This window comes from Diabrotica virgifera, chromosome 7 (genome assembly GCF_917563875.1).
Source record: "Diabrotica virgifera virgifera chromosome 7, PGI_DIABVI_V3a".
NCBI lineage: Eukaryota > Metazoa > Arthropoda > Insecta > Coleoptera > Chrysomelidae > Diabrotica > Diabrotica virgifera.
Window position 1 is genome coordinate 176,751,848 of NC_065449.1, and position 25,100 is coordinate 176,776,947.

The window sequence follows — 25,100 nt, forward strand, 5'->3', positions numbered from 1 at the left end:
AAATAAACGTCAAAAGTTTTACATGTGACAGCTAATCACATAGATAAATGGTTGAAGCTCAAACTGTAGTTTTGGATTTATGCTTACCATATCTCTCAGCCATGTCTGCAGCTCTTAAACCCCAAAGACCATTTACAGCGATTAAAACTCTATCTCCAGGTTCCAAAATATTGCACAAAATAGCCTCCATACCAGTGTGTCCACTGGCACTAATTGCCAAAGATGTCTCGTTTTTAGTTTGAAAAACGTATTTAATACCCTCTTTTATTTCGTCCATAATCTGGAAATCAATTTGTCTTAAGAAAAATAATACAACGAAATTATCTATAGGTCTATAGGTACTATATTTTCAACGAATTTTTTTTTTCGTTTATAAATTCTCAAAATCTGTTTGTCGTCGTCCTTGCAATACTTGGAGCTGATGTCCGATGAAGCCCTATGTAGTTTTGTCTCCCGAATCCAAATCTGAAAACAGCATTTCGATATCTCAAAACATATTCGAGATAACCGACCTCCAATTCAACTTACATCTCGGGTCTTCAATTTAAGGTCTTTGACCAATTTTAGATAGCGAGATAATTCTACAGTGGAGACACTGCTAAAAACTCATTAAACCTAATGTACGTAAAAATGAACACTTTTAACTTTTTTTAATGCATATTTTAATCCTCTACAAATAGTTTCTCATAACTTTTGATGTAAAATAATTAGGGAAGCAGTAATTCAACAATTTAGAATTTTACATTGAGTTTCCTATGGCCCGTTTTCTAGTTCACCACCCGCTATTATGCGTATGCTTTAAATGATGACGCACGGGTAAAGAATCCTGGACTCAAGTGTACTACACTTCATCAGTAAAAAATATCTTTATTTAACGAAAGTTGTGTCAGGAAATAAAATTCGAAATTATTTATCCTCTGAGCTTTTTAAGTTGGAAAAAATAAAGCATAACAAAGTGGCGAAATACTCGACAAGGGAAATCTAAAAATGCATTTCACGTCCTGTCATTCACCGTGATAATAATTTTAGCGAATTATTTCCCTTTATATCCACAAAAGTGAATAAAGTATAAACTAAAAGAAAAGAAAGGATGGTTTAGATTTGATTACAGTACAGCACCTCTACTATGTGCTTATACGTATTTCGGAATAGCCGTTTCCTCATCGGAACACCTGAGTAGAGGCACTGAACTGAAATCAAATTCTTTCATCCGTTCCGGGTAATTATGAAAATATTTACCAAACATGCTACTAGCACCATCTATGAATCGAAAGTTGAGTCAGGAAATATAATTCGAAATTATTTATCCTCTGAGCTTGAGGATTTGATTTCAGTTCAGTGCCTCTACCCAGGTGCTCCGATGAGGAAACGGCTATTCCGAAATACGTATAAGCACATAGTAGAGGTGCTGTACTGTAATCAAATCTAAACCATCCTTTCTTTTCTTTTGGTTTATACTTTATTCACTTTTGTGGATATGAAGGGAAATAGTTCGCTAAAATTATTATCACGGTGAATGACAGGACGTGAAATGCATTTTTAGATTTCCCTTGTCGAGCATTTCGCCACTCTGTTATGCTTTATTATTTCCAACTTTAAAAGCTCAGAGGATTAATAATTTCGAATTTTATTTCCTGACTCAACTTTCGATTCATAGATGGTGCTAGTAGCATCTTTGGTAAATATTTTGATAATTACTCGGAAGGGATAAAAGGATTTTATTTCAGTTCAGTGCCTCTACACAGGTGCTCCGATGAGGAAACGGCTATTCCGAAATACGTATAAGCATATAGTAGAGGTGCTGTACTGTAATCAAATCTAAACCATCCTTTCTTTTCTTTTAGTTTATCTTTATTTATTTCACAATATTATTATGAAATGTTGTTTGGAATAAAAAAAAGTATGTTCTGATATATGCAATTACATCCTTCTAATGGAAAAATATATTTCTGAAATTATGGATACCAACATCATTTTCATTTATTTTGACACTTTTATTTTTAATTTGACGAAGAAAACTTATTCTTCATAAAAAGCTCTTCATGGTCTAAGATTTATGATGCAACCATCATATCGAATTTTATTAATTTTTTGCGAGGTATATAAAAAATATGAATTTCCATCAAAAGTAAAGTACCTTTATAGTTCACAACATTTAAACTAGAATGATATACGACGAAGTAGTTTTCAATCCTAATAGTAAATTATTAATATTGAAAATATTAAAAATATTACTAAAAGATTTTTAAATTGAAAACTTATTGGTACACTTTCCTGGTGACACCTCCAAGACTTCTACAATTTGCAAGTCAAATGGATGCTGCAGTGAAGACGAGAGGAAAGAAATTCTACACTATGCAATTCACATCCCCCGTCTGCAGCTGGTAAAGTTCCAACGGAAAAATGCACCTAGTTACTCTACGGAGTAATACGACTATAAAATAAAAATGTATACCATTTTTATTCAGTTGCAATGCGAAGGCAAAACAATCTTACTTTTCAATTAGAATACGGAGTGCAGTCCAGTCCCTTGAATCGCGATTTTCGGCTCTTATTGGAGCCTTCATCGGAAGGAACGTAGGCACTGTTCTCCATATTTTAACTGATTCGCATCGAGAGGTTTTCCCACCCATTGCAACTGAAGTGATGATAGTAGGTGGCTAGCGCCATCTGGCATTGAAAGACGAAGTAGTTTTCAATCCTAATAGTAAATTATTAATATTGAAAATATTAAAAATATTACTGAAAGATTTTTAAATTGAAAACTTATTGGTACACTTTCCTGGTGACACCTCCAAGACTTCTACAATTTGCAAGTCAAATGGATGCTGCAGTCCTTCCCTCTCGTCTTCACTGCAGCATTCATTTGACTTGCAAATTGTAGAAGTCTTGGAGGTGTCGCCAGGAAAGTGTACCAATAAGTTTTCAATTTAAAAATCTTTTTGGTAATATTTTTAATATTTTCAATATTAATAATTTACTATTAGGATTGAAAACTACTTCGTCTTTCAATGCCAGATGGCGCTAGCCACCTACTATCATCACTTCAGTTGCAATGGGTGGGAAAAACTCTCGATGCGAATCAGTTAAAATATGGAGAACAGTGCCTACGTTCCTTCCGATGAAGGCTCCAATAAGAGCCGAAAATCGCGATTCAAGGGACTGGACTGCACTCCGTATTCTAATTGAAAAGTAAGATTGTTTTGCCTTCGCATTGCAACTGAATAAAAGTGGTATACATTTTTATTTTTTAGAATGATATAATTGCACATTAATTTTTAATAATTTTTAATTCTAAACAACTTTTCATAATAGCAATTGTCCATATTATAAATTTAAATACGTAAATAAACAAAGTTTTCGTTATGATAATGCTCGCATTTTCAGCTTGTTTATGTATAAAGACAAACAAAACACAATAAAAAACATACGCAAATACAGACACATATATGATTGTTACATGGATTTCCAACATGGTTACTGGTACCAAACGGCACAATTAAAAATAGACAATTCTCTATCCAAACCTATACATATAAGAAGGGGTGTTCGACAGAGATGTGTGCTTTCCCCTCTTTTATTTAATATTTATTCGGAAGCCATATTTCAAGAGTATTTAGAAGATGCAGGGATGATGGTGTCTTAATTTGTGACAACATAGTCGATCTTCAACAAGTGGTCACTATAAATCGGAGCATACAGTAAGCGAATGGGATTAGAGATTAATACCAAAAAGATCAAATACATGATTATTTCCAAAAACTTAAATGCACTTGATAACTCCCCCATAACACTGAATACCAAGTCTACTGAAAGAGTGAGAAAATTTAAATACCAGGCAACGTGGCCTTTTGAAGACTGGACATCGGATAGGGAAGCAAAATGTCGCATTGAGTAAGCTCGACAAGCTTTCGTAAAATTCAGGAAGGTACTGACCTGTTCAGAGTTCAATCTTCAACTAAGATTAAGGTTTACTAAATGCTACGTATGGACCGTATGGTCGGGGCTGCTATATGGCGTAGAGGGTTGGACACCCAAAACGAGGGATATAAACAGATTAGAAGCCTTCAAAATGTAGCTTTATCGCCGTATGCTAAAGATACCATGGACGGCGAAAGTAATGTAATAAATGTAGATGTCCTAAAAGAATCAATCAAGAACGCCAACTTTTCGAAACCACCAAGAAAAGGATAACGGCGTATCTGGGTCACACCATGCGAAACGAAAAGTACTAGTTCCTTAAACTTATAATCGAGGCTAAAATTGAAGGCTCAGAAACATAAGGCAATGGACAGCGATTATCGAGATACAATCTGTGATACACATTGCAAGAAACAGAGTGTTAATGGAAAATGTGATAGCTAACAACTATTAGTGGATTTGCATCTGAAGAAGAAGAAGACTTTCAAAGTGCAATCCAGTGGCGTAGCGTGAGTGTCGGCTGCCCGGGGCGGAAGACAATTTTGCCGCCCTCTTATTCAGGTATTTTAATTTAATGTATATTATACATTACATACATTAATTATAGAGAACTTTTCGGCGAGAACAGTCATCATTATTTTGCATTATACAGGTTAGATTTTAAATAAAAAAGTTTATCTAAGTTTTACAATCACGTGTATTAATATAAAAATTCTTTTACTTTAACCAATTAGATACATTGATACAACTTAGGTACCTATCACTTAAAATTAGGTACATCTTGGCGATCGACAAGATTAAATAAAACAAATTTTTAATTAGAATTAGAACGACACTATAATGTTATATTTTTATTGAAAAGTAATATGAGTATTTGTTAGAATTAAAAACAAAAACTTCCGTCTTTAATTAAAAATTTATACGTCTACTTTTTTTAAGAGTAAAGCCTTTTATTGCACCGTCGATGTCTATCGCATCACACACCTCTTGTTCAATAGACAAAATATCCAAATTAGTTAGAGTACTCATTGTCGATCTTAAATAATTTTTAATCAATTTCAATTTTGAAAAACTTCTCTCACAGCTGGAATTGCTTATAGAAACTGTGAAAAATATTCGGAACATTATTAATATATTGGCAAAGTATCTTCCAGCTTGGATTTAACAATAAATTCAAATAATTCAAGTGAGTCTGCATTAATCAATTTATTTTCGTTGCGTGTAGCAGCAACGAAAGTCCGCAGTCGAAGTCTTTCCAGCTTGAATTCCTTCTCGTCAATTTCGTCAGATGCGTAGTCTAGATTACATTCAGTGTTGTCTGGATTTAATAATATAGCCGACGTTAGATAAGCAAACTTATCCGTTAAACTCTGTAGCTGTTAAAAATGCTCACGAATTTCTACAATAACTCTATCTGACGACGAAAACAGCTTTCTTCCCAACTCATTTTCACAAAACAGGTTAGCATCTCTAGTTCCGTCATCCGTCATCAAAAATATGCTTTCTTGTTATGCGCCTCCGAGGTTTTATGGAAATTCCAAGTTCTTCACACATATTTTTTGCATAACCTACAACGCCATTTGCCCATTCCTCTCTTTTCTCTGTCAATATCATCTGCAAAGCATTTACTTTCTGAGCGCACAATCTTATGTCAAGTCCCCTTGTTTGTAAATATTTTTGTGCATATTTTTTCACTTCATGTAGCACTGGTTGCCACAGGCCCAAAAAACAAAGAAAGGAAAATGACTGCATCGAAACTAGTAAAGCACCTGCATCTGTCCTAGTGTTTAAGTTTTCACCTGCTTTTGTCACTTTTTTTTAAAGTGACGAGAATGCCATTGTAATGATGCCATGTCACATTTACGGCATCGCCTCTTGCACCCCACTGCTTGTCTTGAACCCTTTTTACGCTTTTGCCTGAAGCTGCGCTATCAGAACTTCCCAACGATGTGTCGATGAGGAAAAAAAGAATAGCAACGTTCTAAAGTGCCGAAAATAGTTACTGAATCCACCTCAACTGAGGCAGCGTGTAAACAAACTAGGTTTAACGAATGATTTGAGCAAGGTACGAATTCAGCTTTAGGGTTTATTTCTTGAATTCTTTGCTGAACTCCTGAATATTTTCCAGCCATAACAGCAATGCTTGGCCTCTACAGTTGCTTATATCTAGCTAGGCCATCAGCTTGAATCTTGTCCAAAATCATCTTTGAAATTCCTACAGCAGTTTTGTCTTTATTTTCAATGAAATCTACAAAAGATTCCATTACTTTACTTCCTGATTTTTAATTACTACGTATCTCAATATCTGACTTGTTTGATCTTTATGAGAAGGAGCTGGAGTGCTGTCGAATATAATTGAATATTACTTTAGCCTTTTTTATTTGTCCGATGATATGTTGGCAAACATTATTTCCCAAAATGGCAATAAATTCGTTTTGTATTTGTGGTGACATATAAGTGATTGAAATTTTGCCACACATTTTAGACCTTACAAGATGTTCACGAAGTACAGGATCGTACTTTGCAATTAAATGGTGTCGTTTTCTATATGTCCACATAAAGCCAAATTTTGTTTGGCAAGGAATCTTATAATATCAAACATTCTGATAAGAATTTCCTGCCATTTCTTTATTTTTCTTTGCCACTATATCTTGCTCTTTTTTGTCAATAGTATGTCCTTTTTGTAGCCCCTGCTCTCCAACTCCTTCCATTTGCAATAATTTTGGATGTGTAATGCACTTGATTCGTGACTTGAAACCTTAGGATTTAATTTCCACCAAGTATTAAATCCATCATTATTTATTGTTAAATTTTGCCGCCCCCTAAAAAGTGCTGCTGGGGCGGGCCGCCCCTGCCGCCGCCACTACGCTACGCCTCTGGTGCAGTCCCAATACTACCAAAAGATGTAAAAAAATATAAATCCTAATATCTACAAATTAAGAATTAACTCTAATGAACCAACAACGCAAAAAAGAAATGGCCATGGAAAAACTGAAACCGCTTAAAGCAGCCGGCCCTGACAATATTCAACCAAAGTTGTTAGAAGCTTGCCCAACCACAACAACATAGCTATTAAACTACTCTTGCAAAGGGCCTGGAGAGAGAAAATAAATTTGTAATGCTACTAAATTTGGAATTTATATTGTAGTTTTATATTATACAAGACAATCTTTCTATTATTTAGAAAATATTAGCATGTTGTGTCTGGCTGTATGGCAATTTCCTATGCCAATTAAAAAAACTTTATAAAAATCAGTTTCAAGGTTAAAATTTAAATTTGAAAAAATGTGACATTAAATGTTTATTGTGTGAAAATGGGCAAGTATTCTATGGAATGGAATATCGTAACTAAATGCAAAAAATGTAATTGCATTCTAATTCGTATATTAACCTAAAACGGGCTTTACACTCTCGGCGAAGTTACTTCGCCAAAGTTGACCGAAGTCCGAAGTATCTCTCTACACACTCGTTCTACTTCGCGAGGAATACATTCAAGCGGTGCGATACCGACAAAGATCCCATTGACTCGGCCGCGCCAGACCGACAGAGAACGGAAGTAGAACGAAGCGAGGCAAAGTTGCACAAGGTGGCCGTCTACACTCTCGTACTTGTTGAACCTCGATCGACTTCGGCCGGAGTGTGAAGCTCACATAATAGGCCTTGATCCCGCGCACCAAAAAAAAGTTTATTAATAGCAAGCTGAAAACTTGTTAATAGCTTAACGGTGTCTAGTCGGACAAACTTTGATGCACGGGAACACTGGATCAGGGGGAAGTTTTAACTATGAAACAGGTTACAGGTTTCGAACGTCAAACTACGCAAACGTATCATGTATTTTGTCGGACACAACTTCCAATTGATTTGTTACCTTTCAATTAAACTCTCATCCAAAAATCAGACTACTGATATATTACCAACATAATTCCTTTGACATATTCTACGTGTCGGACTTATTAAAATGCCTAACATATTTGTCGGACAAACATTTGTTCATATATTATATAAAGATTGAATATACTAAAAACAACCTACCAGGTTTCACAATCATAAACTTGTCAGGATGTCAAGTTCCACAATGAAAATCACGTTCCAGAATTAAAACTTCCCCTGCTCCAGTGTTCCCATGTATCAAAGTTTGTCCGACTAGGCACCGTTAAGTTATTAACAAAATTTTAGCTAGCTATGATTAAACTTTTTTTGGTACGCGGGATCCAGGCCTATAAAAGTAGATACTGTTATCGCTGTACTTCTCTTACGTGGTATATCTTATTTTGTTAACGTAGTTATTGAAGATACTTTTTACTAACAGTAAATAGTCCTGTCGCCAGGGGGCGTACAACGGCCTCCTTTATTCAGATGGACATACCCAAGTTTTTTTATGCATTTTGAACCGTAGAACACGAATTTTTTGGGTGGGTAACAGTTGATCCGGATGTCGATAAGATTGTTATAAACAAAGAACTTGAGGAATTACATAACAGCGATTTCTCGCAAAACAACACATTTTTTTGTATTTTTTGGGTCATTCTAAGCAAAAAGTGTTCTTACAAGTTTTTTCGTAGGATGAATAGTTTTCGAGATAAACGCGGTTGAACTTTAAAAAAACCGAAAAATTGTAATTTTTGAACCCGAATAACTTTTGATTAAAAAAAAAATAGCAAATCTGCTTATCGTATTTGAAAGTTCAAGTCAAATTATATCGGTTTTGATTATTTGAATTGCTAAAAATTTATTTTTTTATTGTTAAACAAAGCTATAAACACATAGTGTTTGAGTAATGTTTTCAATGATCTCCCATTTAAAATCGAACGAGTAGGTAGAGTAGGTACAAGTACCTACAAGCGAGGCAATTTCTACGTAGCATGAATTAAAACCCATGTATTGTCCACGGGAAACACTACGTGTTTATAGCTTAGTTTAACATTTAAAAAATAATTAGCAATGCAAATAATCAAAACCGATATAATTTGACTTGAACTTTCAAATACATTAAGCAGAATTGCTATTTTCTCTTTTAATCAAAAGTTATTCGGGTTCAAAAATTGTAATTTTTCGATATTTTAAAGTTCAACCACGTTTATCTCGAAAACTAGGCATCCTACGAAAAAACTTGTAAGAACATTTTTTGCTTAGAATTACCCAAAAAATACAAAAGAATGTTTTGTTTTGCGAGAAATCGCTGTTATGTAATTCCTCAAGTTCTTTGTTTATAACAATCTTACCGACATCCGGATCAACTGTTACCCAAAAAATTCGTGTTCTACGGGTCAAAATAAATAAAAAAAAACTTGGGTAAGTCCATCTGAATAAAGGAAGCCGTTGTACCCCCCCTGGCGACAGGACTAAAAGCTATAAGTAATAATTTTTAGGTCCAGAATTTAAAGAAAATTTCAAGCAGATATAAAAACACTATACTGTTCAGGGTTTTGCATTTGGGAAATCATCATCGTATGCGTGGCAAATATTAATAAAACTTTGTATGTACATACATACTTACTTTAAATGTTTCTTCATGCATGTGGCCCAAAACACCGTGACTCATTGCATGCAGAACTCTGGGAGACAAATTTGCAGGTCCAGCTCCCATCAGTAGTTTATTGGGTACTACTAAAGGTTTCTTCAAAGTTTCTGGTGCTGGAATTTCCATTATGTCAACTTACTATCTAGAAAAAATAAAACGCAAAAGAGTCAGTAGGCACATTAATAGACTGAAAAAATGAATCACACATTCTTATAATGATTCTGAGTATAGAGTACAGATTCCGAGAATATCGTCGTATTCTACCAATCCAGTACCATGAAATACGAATACATTGGTCTAAATAATTGCAAACAAATTATAAAAAAATTGCCTGATATCGCCTATTTAATTGTTATGATTGTTGTATATTATACACTCCTTGAAAAACTTTTGGCAATTATGCCTTTTATCATGTCTTTTAATTAACCTTGCTCTAGAAAAGATAATTCGAGAGTCTCATATTAACTCAAGTGGCACTGTCTTTAACAAATCACTACAACCCAGGCAACCAAGTGACGTCAATAACGTCGAGGAAACGTCAGCTTTTGGTTGAATACACGTGTATACACGTGTTTGAAGATTACGTCGTATAAACGTCTTTTGTAGGTGATTTTAAATACGTAAGATTAATGACGTTAAAATACGTTTAAAAACACGTTTTCATTTCAGACAGCCCAAATCTGACGTCACAAAAATGGGAGGAGCTTAACGAAATAATGCTTATAATGTTTTGTATATTGAAGTTTGTAAGCTTAAATTGTCATAAGAAATTTTTCATTTATTGTTTACGTGCTTTGTGTGATAAAATAAGACTTTTCATTTAGATATTTAGTTGAAGAAACGTGTTAATTAAGAGATTTTTATTCGTTTTTCTCAAGTGAGTTAGTTTAATGCAATAGTTCTTCTTGAAAACGGTTTGTGGGTGTGTGTTTTGTTTTGGTGATTATTTTCTGTTAACCTTCCGATGACCAACCTTTTTTTGTTACACGGATGACCAAGGGGGGGAAAATGAGCCCAGGTCAAAAATGTCAAAAATGGCAGTTAACAAAAAAAGAAAGTTTTTTTTTTAATTTTTAATTTTTTTTGGTATGGGCTTTATGTCATTCAGCCAGTCACAACATGAGTATTAGTGTCATGTGTAGTGTGTATGTTGAGTAAGTGTCTTGTTACTTTGCAAAGTCGACGTCATTAGCGTAAAACTACTTGTAATTACACATAATAGACGCTATTTTACTAAACATCAAGAATATATTTTTTATTCGTAAAATATAGGGAATTTTTTTTATTTCAAAATATGAGGATATCTAGAATAATATTAAAGTCAAATAAAAAAATAATGAGTTAAAAATTAAAAATACTTTTGAATTTATTAAAGAAAAACCTACGCTGGGGTCACAATTTCCCCCTCTTGGTCATCCGAAGGTTAATGAACTAATTATGTGTTATCGAGTTTAATTAAATTAATTTGTTAAATTATTTATTAGTTTATATGTTGTTTCAGTTTTGACACAGTAATATACCTATATAAAAAGTAAAAATTCTATAATGCTGCATTGAGGGTACCTATTGTAACTCTATGCATTTTATAGTCTCCCATTTGGTTTTACTTTTAGCCTATAAGCTAAATTTAAAGCAGTTAAATGAAAAATTGCAATATCAACAATGGCCACACGAATAATTATTATTGTGTATTTTTAAAACCATAAAATGAAAAATAATCTAAAAAAAAACGAGATAAAAATTACGTTTTTTATATCACGTATTTAAAACGTAATAAAAATGATGTCAGTTATGGTGGGACATATTCACGTGACTTTCGACGTCGAAAAAACGTGACAAACTGACGTGGTTTGGTGATAATTATGACGTCTTTCAACGTTTTGTAAACGTTATTTGGTTGCCTGAGAAGTTGTTGGAAATACAAATGACATCGACATCATAGCTAGGTCTACAGAGACTCTGACCGATGTATTCCGATCGTGAAGGGCATATTATGTACAGAGAATGAGGCTAAATATAAATGTCAAAAAGACCAAAATTAGTTGTTCTACTAGGCCACCTAGAAGACAGACACATAGAAGAATAATAATCGACGATTTAGAATTGGAAGGTTGGACACCTCATATACCAAAACACGCTGTTGACAAAAGATAACAACGTCAGCGAAGAAATTAAATGAAGAATGGCGCTTGTCATTGAGCATTACTATGGCTTGAGAAGTTCGGTCCACTACCTACATCATGGACTGACAATTTAAGGCTGATTTATGTTACACCGGGACGTGGACGGCACGGCGCGCAGAACAATAGAACTCGCACGCCCTCGGCACTTTCCGGTCTCGCCCCGTTCCGTAGTAAGATAAATCAGCTAATGCTTTTCATATCGGACGATCCTTCAAAGTGTCCCGTCCCGTCCACGTCCCCGTTGTAACATAAGTCCGGCTTTAAGAAGGCTAAATAAAAGCTATATGAGAGCGACGCAAGATAGACGTGGTTGGAAACACAAGGAAGAGGTCCATGTTTAGCAGTGGACTTTTGAGGCTGGATGATTATGGCTTGAGCGGACAGACGGCCTCTGAACTGCCCAGAAAATTAAGGTGACCGTCTATTAAACACTAATAACACCAGTGTAGTCCAGGAACCGAAGCTTTTCACTTCGCAATTTTTACAGAATGGATCGATTTGCTTGAAAATTTGAGAATAAGCAGTGAATAGTCCAAGGATCAAAATCTATATGATGCCGAAAGGCGCTTTTACCATGGAGGTGGTTACCACGACTACCACCCCATCTCGGGGGTGGAAATTTTTTATTATATTTTGACCGCAAAAGTTGATAAAAACGTTCATTCTAAGCAAAAAATATTCTATAAAATTTTTTGATAAAATTAATAGTTTTCGAGTTATTCGCTATCAAAAGTGTTAGTTCAATACCTATTGAAAAAATCAATGTTTTTCGATATACTCATTTACGATTCATTCAATTTTTGCCGTAGAAAAAAAAATTTGAAACCAAATTCTTGGGAATTATATAACCTACAATTTTATATTTACACATTTTTTCGTATCTCTGATGCTAATCTTTCTATTCTGAAGAAAATGGCATTTTTTACCAAATTACAAAAATTCGTTATTCGCTTTTAAACGTTTTTTTAAAACTAATCATTCTAAGCCAGTCAAACTTCTTAAATCTATTATGGAATAATACATAAATAAAGAAGAATAAATAAGGCCAATGACTAAAAACAACGTCAACTTACATTATTATGCTTCCAATTGGATTTTTCCTTTTTTTTTTCAAAAAAATATATTGATTCTTAACCGTAACTATTTTATATTCTATCTTAGAAAGTTTGTTAGAAAATAATTTTGTAGGGTTTTACAAGATCTATTAACACTAAATCTTTTTAAAAAATCTTAGTCGCAAAAAGAGGTGACTTTGAATGGGTTGGTAAAGGTGGTTTTTGCATGTTATTACAAGTTTTAATTGTCAATAGCTTACTCAATTTTTGCCGTAGAAAAAATTTTTGCAAATCAATTTCTTGGAAAATAAATAAGCTACAATTTCATATTTAAACATTTTTTTTGTATCTCTGATGATAATTTTTCTATTCTGAAGAAAAGTTCTATTTTTCTATTCGCTTTTAACTCCATTTTTTTTAACTAATCATTCGAAGCCGGTCAAACTTATAGAACTTATTAACAATACATAAGTAAACAAGACCAAATAAGGTCAATGTCTAATTTTAATTAGGGTGGTGATTAGGAGGTTTCTTCCGATCACTTTTTCGCTGAAAAAAATAGGGACTGACATTCTTTTCATTATAAGTCACTAAATTTTTGAGCTAGAGACTTTTTTTTATTTCTATAGATAGATATTTTTCAATACTTTAAATTAGTTTGAACAAGTTATCCTCGAAACCTGCATAGGTTTCTCGTCTTTTGACTTTGAAACTACAATATTTAGCATTTGACGAAGAAGAGCTAACATATAATAAAGTAAAGCTCGATTACCATTGGTCTCAAAGAAAATAAAAAAAACAGTTTTGTTTACTTTTTCAAAAGGTACATTTTTGTTAAGTAAAGTTGTTTTGATAAAACGAAAACTTTTGGAGTTATTAGCAGAAATCTTATTAAAAACATTTATTTTTTCGATATAAAACTAACACTTTCGACAGCAAATACATCGAAAAATATTAATTTTTTACCCCCATGGTAAAAGCGCCTTTCGGCATCATATAGATTTAGAATCTTGGACTATGCACTAGTTATTCTCAAATTTTCAAGCAAATCGATCCATTCTGTAAAAATTGCGAGGTTTTGTCCTATTATAAGCTTCATTACTTGGACTACACACTTACACAGAAGTCACTTACACAGAAGGATCAAGAATTGCTTAAACGTTTTGAGCGAAACATTCTACGAAGAATATTTCGAGTAGGTGTATAGGGAATATGTATTGTCCTTTTCATGATCATTTTTCAGTGCGTAACAAATGATAGGAAAAAGGGTAAGTCCGTGATAATACACATTTATGACATTTATTCTAACATGACATTTTAGTTAAATCTGACAGTTGTCACATTTTATTTTCAATTTGGAATAAAAACAAATCAAATGTGTTTCTTGCATTTATAAAATGGTATTTTCTTTGATTTGTCTAGTCTTATAAATTATACAGATTATATTTGTAATATTATTATTTAATTAAAAAAAAATATTTTTTTGTTATGGCGCCATCTATCGACAACTAAAATAACTAGAATAAATGTTATAAAAATGTCACCGACGAAGTGTAATCACCGACGTGCCTTTTTTCTGTCACATACAATTTAATTCGTTAGAAAGAAATCGAAAACCTGTGACGCACTGAAAGATGATCATGAGAAATAATGTAACTTCCTACTTACATACATACTAGAGAAGGAAATTTACTAAAAAATAAATCGATCTTGAAATACAGCACTTATAGACTGAACACGAATACCTCATCAGAACCGACTCACGAAAACCGAAAACCACTCGAAATTCCAAAAGATAATGTACATATCAGTCATCCAGAGCACTAAGTGCTCAGAGGGTCGGTTCTGATGTCATATTGTTGCCAAAATCTCTCTGAGTAATCTGTTTGCGTCAATTTAGTGACGAAAACCCCCGAAATTCCAGAAGATGACGTGCCCTAGCAGTGATCCTGGGCACCAGGTACTCCGGGGGTCGGTTCAATTGACGTATTCGTGTTCACCGATCCCAAAACCCCCGGGTAATGTTTTTGGATCAATTTAGTGCCGAAAACTCTCGAAACTCCAAATAACGTGCTTACCAGTAACCTTGGGCACCGGGTGCTTCGGGGGCAGAGACATGTTAATAGGTTCTGATTTAGTCCATTGAAATGTTACATTTAGTGTGCATTTCTTAGAGGAGTCAATTTTATTTTTTTAATGTGTAGGGGGGTTCAGTAGAAGCTTAAGTTTAAGTTTTTGGGGTTGAGGCCCTTGTCCCCCGGCCGCCATCTTGGAAAAAGAGGTGCAAAGGGCTTTCGCGCTGTATCTCGTAAACTAGCTACCCTACAGAAAATTTAATTTCACATAAAATGAAGCAAATTAAATTTTCTACAATTTTATATATATTACTTTTTATCGTAAAGTGGCCAACAAAAAAGTTATAAACAAAAATAATAGAAAATTTTGTAAGAAATTTCCTTTTGGAGGTTATAACTTTTTTACGTTCATTTCACAATAAAATAACATCATAGCGATTTTGTAGAGGATTTTTCAATAAACAATTTTCACTATAAAGTTGTTTAATTTTATTTATTATCTAGGTTTTACAGCGCTCCAAACTTGACCAGATTCTCGAATTCTCGTAGAAAAATAATGCTTTTCTATCTATATATTAGACGAGCGGCATTAACCGTTATGCCAACCACACAAATTTAAGGTGAATGATCAATTTTGGTCTATTTTTATGTTTTCGAGGTCGCTGAATCCGAATATGAAGTTTATTCTTATTTACAGTAGGAAAAATGAAAGAATACCCATGAACGAACATATAAAACACGCTGTATTTTCCTGTCACCGTGTCCTACAAAAGATTGGCCAGCGCAAGTACATGTAATAATTATTATTACATGAACTTGCGCTGGGCAATTTTCTTTGTGACACAGTGACAGGAAAATACAGCGTGTTTTATATGTTCGTTCATGGGTATTCTTTCATTTTTCCGACTGTAGAGTTGGTGGAACATGTTAAAAAAATAAATTTTATACAAAAATGCCAAAAATCAATTTTGATGATTTTTCAAATTTACCTCGCTGTATCTTTGGTCGCTGTAAATATTTCCTTTTAAAAATTTTACTGTGTCATCTTTGAACTATGTAGATAACAATGAAATTTGTCCAAAATGTTTAAACACATTAAAAAAGGAGTTGTTAATTTATTAACATTTTGTCATCATATTTCGTTAGTTTCATGTTTACTTAAAAAAGTTGAGTGACAAACTTTTTAGTTTATAATTTTAACCAACACAACAATAAAATATAGTTCATGAAGAAGTTTTTTTTGTAAATTTTAAGTCAAAATATATAATAGGAAAAAAGTTATGTTACTTCATATACAAGCGGCACACCCCAAAAAACGCTTATATCTCGAGATCATGAGCACGGTGTGGTGAATGGCTAATTTTGATCATACTTTATGGTTTTGATATCAAAAATCGATTTTTTTCTCTGCTTAAGAATTTTGCATTTTGCGGTTGCGTCATTCTTCTTCTCAAGCGGCGAATTTGTCCTCAAACAACTTCTTGGGCCTTTTCTATATATGCTTAGAGTTATAAGTTTTATAGTGGGAAGAAAGGTCAAAAACAGATTAGTAATAGCATAGGAATGTTAAAGTCATAATAAATTGTATGAATAAAAAATATATATAGATAGAAAGGGATACGGACGTTTCGCCCCCGCCGTTTCGCCCCCGACCGTTTCGCCCCCGCCGTTTCGCCCCCGCCGTTTCGCCCCCAGCCGTTTCGCCCCCAGCCGTTTCGCCCCCGAACCGTTTCGCCCCCGAACCGTTTCGCCCCCGGGATTTTACCTATCATTTTTAACTAGTTGCATTGAGTTATAAATACAATGTTAGTAATACTAACTAACTAACTAACTAATTGATAATTTTTTGTTCTTAGCTTAGGTTAGGTTAGGTCCGTAAATTGTAAGTAAGGCAAAATTAGTTTTCTGAGAACAACATCCTTTGTGTAAGAAAATATGTAAAATTCTTTCTGAGAACAATTATGTATTAAACCTGTCTATCTACTATAAATATGTGTAACAAAGCACTTCTAAGAAAAACAAACAAAAAAATGAGCAATAGGTAAATGTATTACTAACATTGTATTTATAACTCAATGCAACTAGTTAAAAATGTTAGGCAAAATCCCGGGGGCGAAACAGTTCGGGGGCGAAACGGCTGGGGGCGAAACGGCGGGTGGCGAAACGGTCGGGGGCGAAACGGCGGGGGCGAAACGACCGTAAACCGATAGAAAAATAAGCCTAACTTTTGTTTTTATTGTATCCCTATGAGCATTCGAGAATCTGGTCAAGTTTGGAGCGCTGTAAAACCTATATAAATAAATAGAATTAAACAACTTTATAGTGGAAATTGTTCGCTGAAAAATCCTCTACAAAATTGCTATAATGTTATTTTATTTTAAAATGAACTGAAAAAAGTTATAACATCCAAAGGGAAACTTGTTAAAAAAATTTACATATTTTTGGTTATATCTTTTTTGTTGGTCACTTGACGATAAAAAGTAATAGAAACAAAATTGTGTAAAATTTAATTTGCTACATTTTATGTTGAATTAGATTTTCCGTAGGGTTGGTAGTTTACCAGATATAGCGCGAAAGCCCTTTGCACCCCATTTCCAAGATGGCGACCGGGGGACAAGGATGGCGACCCCAAAAACTTGAACTTAAGCTTCTACTGATCCCCCCTACACATTAAAGAAATAAAATTGACTTCTCTAAGAAATGCAAGGTACGGCCTAAAAAATGTAACATTTTAATGGACTAATTGCGTATTTATGTTTCTGATCGCGTATTCATCCCAAAAACTGCCCAGTAGCATAATCTGGCCCTTAATATACGGATATTGACATTTTTATGCATTTTTGGATGCTTTTTATGCACTGTAAATAATAAAATAAACCAACTTTCAACAAATACTTAATATGTAATATTTTCAATATTGAGTCCACTAATTTCACGTACGTACACTCCGCCAAAAAAGTATCGCATCACCTTAAAAATGGGACATTTTTAATGTCTCATATTTCCTAAACCTGTTGTTCGATTTTAGTGATTTTTTTAATATGTTATAGCTTTATTCTTAAAAAATATCGATATAATAATATTGTTGCTAAACAGATAAGTGTCATTGTATACCGGGTGTAACAATGATAGTGTGTTTTTTCCTCAAAGTTTGGAACAGCCTGTGGAATATTCTAGTGTATATAAAATAATGAAATTAAAACTCAACTGTAACTTTAGGCCATCTAAACATTTTGCTTTTTGATTCATTCGCTTATGTTGGATAATAAAAAAGTTAGGTACTTTAATAACTAACAACGTTCTTCATCAATACAGGGTGTTTCTAAATAAGTGCGACAAACTTTAAGGGGTAATTCTGCATAAAAAATAATGACAGTTTGCTTTATACACATATGTCCGCAAATGCTTTATTTCCGAGATACGGGATGTTAAATTTTTTTGTTACAAACTGACGATTTATTTATTGCTCTAAAACCGGTTGAGATATGCAAATGAAATTTGGTAGGTTTTAAGAGGTAGTTATTGCGCATTTTTTGGCATACAATTAAGAATTTTATATTTACCATTTTCGTGCATACGGGTAATATGACCGGGTAATATGACCCGCATGCACGCCAATGGTGAATATAAAATTCTTAATTGTACGTCAAAAATGCGCAATAACTACTTCTTAAAACCTACCAAATTTCATTTGCATATCTCAACCGGTTTTAGAGCAATAAATAAATCCTCAGTTTGTAAGAAAAAATTCAACATCCCGTATCTTGGAAACGAAGCATTTGCGGACACATGTTTATAAAGTAAACGGTCATTATTTTTTCATGCAGAATTACCCCTTAACATTTGTCGCACTTATTTAGAAACACCCTGTATTGATAAAGAAAGTTGCTAGTTGTTAAAGTACCTAACTTTTTTATTATCCAACATAAGCGAATGAATCAAAAAGCAAAATGTTTAGATGGCCTAAGATTACAATTGAGTTTTAATTTCAATATTTCATATACGCTAGAATATTCCACAGGGTGTTCCAAACTTTGAGAAAAAAATACACTATCATTGTTACACCCGGTATACAATGACACTTATCTGTTTAGCAACAATATTATTACATCGATATTCTTGAAGAATAAAGATATAACATATTAAACAAATCACTAAAATCGAACAACAGGTTTAGGAAATATGAGACATTAAAAATGTCCCATTTTTAAGGTGATGCGATACTTTTTTGGAATATTATCAATGTGATAAGTAATCAGAAAACTATTCCCATCAAGAAATCAATATTTAAACCGATAACCATACTTAGGTATCAGCGAAACGATGAGTGAGTCAAATGCACGTATTTTCCATACACAACACAGACAGAGCAACCGCAAAAATTAAACTATTTTCCTTCATCAGTTTGAACACAAAATATGATTCTACCCCGTCCCCCTCAGTAAGTAGAGTCTGATGTCTGATTGTAAGTCACAGACTGTGAGTCTGATTTCTGAGCCTATAAAATGTTGAGTTTGAATCTAAATGGGAATGGGATCAACGGTTGAACTAAAGCATTTGTTTATGGTAGGGGAGCCCAACCGGGGATTTTTGCAGTTACTCGAGCGCGTCAGATTATTACATGGGGAGAAACCTTGTACCCTGAAAATGTACCTCTACCATATATTGGCTCTTAATGCAGGGGAGTTCGTTAAAGGGGGCCGAAAAAAAATCTATCCTTAGAAAAACTCGAAATCGTCAGATTAAGATAAGGTAAGTTAAGTACATGCAGAACAGTGTATATTTCAAAAATTTCACAAGAAAAAAGCGAATATTTCGCGAAATGAATGACAGATCGAAAAGCTAAAAAATACGTGCTCAATATTTTTCCAAAATCTATCGAATGATACCACACACAACTTCCCACGGAGTGGGGTTGGGGGTAAATTTAAAATTTTAAATACGAATCCCGCGATATTTCGCGAAATGAACATCAGATCGAAAAACTGAAAAATACACTTATTCAATAATTTTGAAAAATCTATCGAATGGCATCAAAAACGACTCCTCACAGAGGTGGGGTGTGGGGTTACTTTAAAATCTTAAATGGGAGCCCCATTTTTTATTGCAGATTTGGATTCCTTACGTAAAAATAAGTATGCTATTATTTGAGACATTTTTTCGAATTATGCATAAATGGCGTTATAATCGGAAAAACGATTGTTGGAAATGGAAAATTAAATTAAAAATGGAAAGTCCCCACTAAAATGGACAACTTTACTTAACTTTTTTTGGTTTCGGGATCAGGACCTACTCTTCACAAACCAGTAGGTCCCCATCCATAACGCTCGAGTGACTGCACATTTAGCATACTTTGCTCGCCTACCATTAAGGATGTTATCGTAGAACAAAGAAGAGGTTAAGGATAAGCGGAGATAAATTATTATTGTACATTATTTATGTAGGGTAGGTAATAAGTATACCTACTACTCACAGTCTTGTTAGATTTTATTTATTTAAAATGTAGATTTAAAATTTGGGCGACCGGTTTCGGTGTTTAACATTTACACCATCATCAGGTCCTTAAGATGTCCACTGTTATTATTAACAATTTTTAGTTATCTCGTTAATATGTCACAAAAATTCTTTAATAAAAAATAATGTCTGAAGGGAGAGGGCTAATTCGCTAATGCTATACTGATATCTTCTTAAGGGTCTGATGATGGTGTAAATGTTAAACACCGAAACGGGTCGCCCAAATTTTACATCTACATTTTACATAAATAAAATCTAACAAGACTGTGAGTAGTAGACTTATTACCTACCCTACATAAATAATATTATGTGCTCACATCAGCAACCATTTCAATGTTGTTCTGAAGCTATTTTCTTGTGGCATTTTTATAATCAAGTATATTCAAATGGGAAATAAGCCACAATTTTACCTAAAAATGATTTTATTAACGTTTCGACGCCCAAGTCGGGTGTCGTTGTCAAAATACAAAATAATACTAAATAAACAAAAATGTTGTTGCCTATAATTTTTTGTGGCGGATATTCTTGAGTTGGGATTGATTTCATGTAATCGAATGAGCTATCTTTTAGTAAAGTCGTCCCAGGAACGCAACTCATCAATATTGGCAATATCATTTTAAAGTCGTCTACTTTAAAATGTATAATACGTGTCTGAATTGCCGATATAAATGAGTCAGATTAAATAAATTATTAGAAGAATTTTTTACTAAGCAACAACATTTTTGTTTATTTAGTATTATTTTGTATGTTGACAACGACACCCGACTTGGGCGTCGAAACGTTAATAAAATCATTTTTAGGTAAAATTGTGGCTTATTTCCCATTTGAATATACTTGATTAACCATTTCAATATTTATTATTGTACAATTATCTGACACTTCTTACCTTTTTAAATAAGTAGATAGGTAATACTTACCTACTTCCGAAATTATCTGCTTCGACCTATTTTGATCCCACTATCAGTTAGCAACAATTTTGACATCTGGTCGGTAAAAAACCAAAGATAAATGTGCAGGAATAATTAGATAAAATATACCATATTTTAGTCATTCATTGATTATACCTATTGTGAATTCACAGAAGATTGCCGGTACAAGACCGTTTCATAGGTCTTTTTATCGATTGTCATTTGTTTCGAGCTTCTGTCATATGTTGGATAATCTGTGTATAATATGAATTATATACGGATTATACGAAATATGACAGAGGCTCAAAGCAAATGACTGGGAATGAAAAGCCCTATTGCAACCGCTTCAATAACATGAATGGATTAGTGTAGGAAACAAAGGTTGAACCTTGCAAAATGGACACAAGTCCGGTTTTATTTTTTTCTGGTATATCAAGGGGTGCTTATTATAAGACTAACTTTTTCTGAAAAAATTTCGCCCCGGAACCCCCCTTTTCACCCCTTTAAAGGGGGGTAATTTGTGGTTTTTTCGGAACGTAGCCCTTCCTGTACCTTTTACAAAAATTTTCTTTTATAGAAATATGAAGAGGACTATATTTTTTACGATTTATTTCCTACAGCATCTGTCTATCATCCACTGTTTAGCGGGGGTGGTGCCCCAAAGTTGACAAGTTTTTAAAAAAGATGTTTTTAAAAAATATATATTTTTCCCTAACTGAAACGGAAATTAAGAAGAAATCCTGCGGCGATTATTCAAAAATAATTGATTGATTTTTGGTATAGGTTTCACTTAAAAGTAATTGCCTTTTTTTAATAACAGGGTGTTACATTTTAAAAAACCCCTTTTTATACCATCTGAACCGTTTATGCAAGAGTAAAAAGACTTTCAGCGATTACCCATGTACTAGTGCTATTTACAAATTTGTATAATGTACCCCCATTTTTTCCCCGGAACCACCCCAGAAAAAAGAAGAATTAATAAATAAAGTGATTTTCTTGGAATCCTTCACACACACAATGCCCTTTATTAATATGCTTCATATATCATTTTGTGCACGTTATTATTACCCATGCATGGACACCAAAAGCGATTTCCTAGTGCAACCCCTGTAGCAAAAAAAAATAAATAAAAAGGGGGGTTGAAATTTTATTTTGTTTTTTGCTTTTTGATCCATATGGGCATATGCTTTATCAATAGTGCTTTTCAAAAATATATATGGTTATTGCAACATCCTTGCGGAAACCACCCCTATCCTTGAAAATATACTGCAGAAACTACCCCTATCCCTTGGCGAGCATGTTTTTACGATTTTCTTATTACCTATGCATTCTTTTTAAACAAAACTTATACAAGGTTAAAGACCACTATTTACTCTAAAAATTAGGTCCTATTCATTTTTTTCGTATAAGCAGCCGTTACGGCACAGTGGCGCCGTAAACCTCATATATGCTTTGGCGGGCTCCAGTTTTTGTTTTTTTTTTCGTCATCTGTTCGTTTTATTAATAAAGTACTTATGTAAAATAAAACAACACAGTGTAGCCTACAAATTATGACTTATGCACATTTTACAATCTTTGCGCCCCAAAGCCACAGTGGTGGCCCAAAATAATTTTTTGCATATTTTCGCCAACTACACGGATTGTATTGCATTATTGCTACCTTAATAGCACAATATTCACCTTTAAGGGGTAGCGAAGCAGTGTGGTGGATCCAGGGAGGGGCGATGGGGGCGATCACCCCCCCCCTTCACAAACCAAGTGATATTATATTTTAAGATTATAAAAATGTTCATTTATTTTTATAGAAATACTTATATTACATTATAATTTATAGGAATGGCGTACTTTTTATGCTTTAGCGACAGTGGCGGATCCAGCATCGTTAAGAGGGGGGTGACAATTGGCTAAATTTTTATTAAAATAAATGAATATTTTATAATCTTTAAATATAATATCACTTGGTTTGAGAAGGAGGGGGGTGATCGCCCCCATCACTCCTCCCTGGATCCACCACACTGCTTCGCTACCCCTTAAAGGTAAATATTGTGCTATTAAGGTAGCATTAATGGAATAAAATGCGTGTAGGTGGCGAAAATATGCAAAAATTGATTTTGGGCCACCACTGTTGCTTTGGGGCGCAAAGATTGTAAAATGTGCATAGGTCATAATTTGTAGGTTACACTGTGTTGTTTTATTTTACATAAGTACTTTATCAATAAAACGAACAGATGACGAAAAAAAAAACTGGAGCCCGCCAAAAGCATATATGAGGTTTACGGCGCCACTGTGCCGTAACGGTTGCTTATACGAAAAAAATGAATAGGACCTAATTTTTAGAGTAAATAGTGGTCTTTAACCTTGTATAAGTTTTGTTTAAAAATAATGCATAGGTAATGAGAAAATCGTAAAAACATCCTCGCCAAGAGATAGGGGTTGTTTCTGCAGTATATTTTCAAGGATAGGGGTGGTTTCCGCAGGGATGTTGCAATAACCATATATATTTTTGAAAAGCACTATTGATGAAGCATATGCCCATATGGATCAAAAAGCAAAAAACAAAAAAAAATTCAACCCCCCATTTTATTAATTTTTTTTTTTGGCGACAAGGGTTGCACTAGGAAATCACTTTTGGTGTCCATGCATGGATAATAATAACGTGCACAAAATGATATATGAAGCATATTAATAAAGGGCATTGTGTGTGAAGGATTCCAAGAAAATCACTTTATTTATTAATTCTTCTTTTTTTTTGGGGTGGTTCCGGGGAAAAAATGGGGGTGCATTATACAAATTTGTAAATAGCACCAGTACCTACATGGGCAATCGCTGAAAGTCTTTTTACTCTAGCATAAACGGTTCAGATGGTATAAAAAGGGGTTTTTTAAAATGTAACACCCTGTAATTAAAAATAGGGCAACTACCCTTAAGTGAAACCTATACCAAAAAATCAGTTATTTGTAAATAATTGCCGCAGGATTTCTTCTTAATTTCCGTTACAGTTAGGGAAAAATATATATTTTTTAAAATCATCTTTTTTAAAAACTTGTCAACTTTGGGGCGCCACCCCCGCTAAACGGTGGATGATAGACAGATGCTGTAGGAAATAAATCGTAGAAAATATAGTCCTCTTCATATTTCTATAAAAGAAAATTTTTGTAAAAGGTACAGGAAGGGCTACGTTCCGCAAAAACCACAAATTAGCCCCTTTAAAGGGGTGAAAAGGAGGGTTCTGGGGCGAAATTTTTTCAGAAAAAGTTAGTCTTTTATAATAAGCACCCCTTGATATAACAGAAAAAAAATAAAACCGGACTTGTGTCCATTTTGCAAGGTTCAACCTCTGTTACCTACACATAAGTAAGTATATTCAATTTTTGAAGATGAGATGAGATGAGATGAGATGGATCTATGAAACAAACATAACTTTACTTACGAAACTGTTAAAAGCTATTCCAAAGAAATTGGCACAGCGTGTAAAACTTTTATTTTATGGCAGGTACACTGGAAGTCACAAATGTATTACAAACTTTTCAATAATGTTATTAGATCTTAACCCTAACTTCAAAGAACTTATCATTAGTCCTTACGGTTTATAAATGATATAAATATATTAACTCTAATCAGAAGATCTAACCTTTGAGTTGTTTATGTGAATGCAATATTGGAATTTTTTCATTGGGTTTAACTTAGTAAGATTTTGTGAGCCGCTTGTTTTAAAAAAAGTAATGAAAATTTAATTTTAACAAAAAATACCCACTAATTTTATTGATAAAATAACTACAAACGTGCAAAATATAAATTAATGTTTATATTTTTTTAAATACAGCAATTTAATTTATTTAACAATGGTAATCATTTGTCTTCTTCCAGTAATTAATCTATTCACACAAAGATGGCGCCACGAACTAGAATAGGAAGTATAAAAG

General features: G+C 33.7%; 1 protein-coding gene across 2 annotated transcripts in view; it reads right to left on the reverse strand.

Moving 5' to 3' along the window:
* The window catches only part of LOC126887634 (alanine--glyoxylate aminotransferase), a 39,757-nt gene extending 14,957 nt beyond the window's left edge, over window positions 1–24,800 (reverse strand). Inside the window, exons 1-3 of one of the 2 annotated variants that reach the window (XM_050655243.1) lie at window positions 24,608–24,800; window positions 9,419–9,584; window positions 88–280 (exon numbers count right to left, since the gene is read on the reverse strand). In XM_050655243.1, the coding sequence (XP_050511200.1) occupies window positions 88–280; window positions 9,419–9,568 (343 nt within the window). In that variant the 5' untranslated portion in view covers window positions 9,569–9,584; window positions 24,608–24,800. Of the gene's footprint in view, window positions 1–87; window positions 281–9,418; window positions 9,585–21,186; window positions 21,219–24,607 lie in introns of those variants that run through there. The other variant, XM_050655244.1, reaches the window with a different exon arrangement.
* Between the last annotated feature and the right edge of the window lie 300 nt (window positions 24,801–25,100).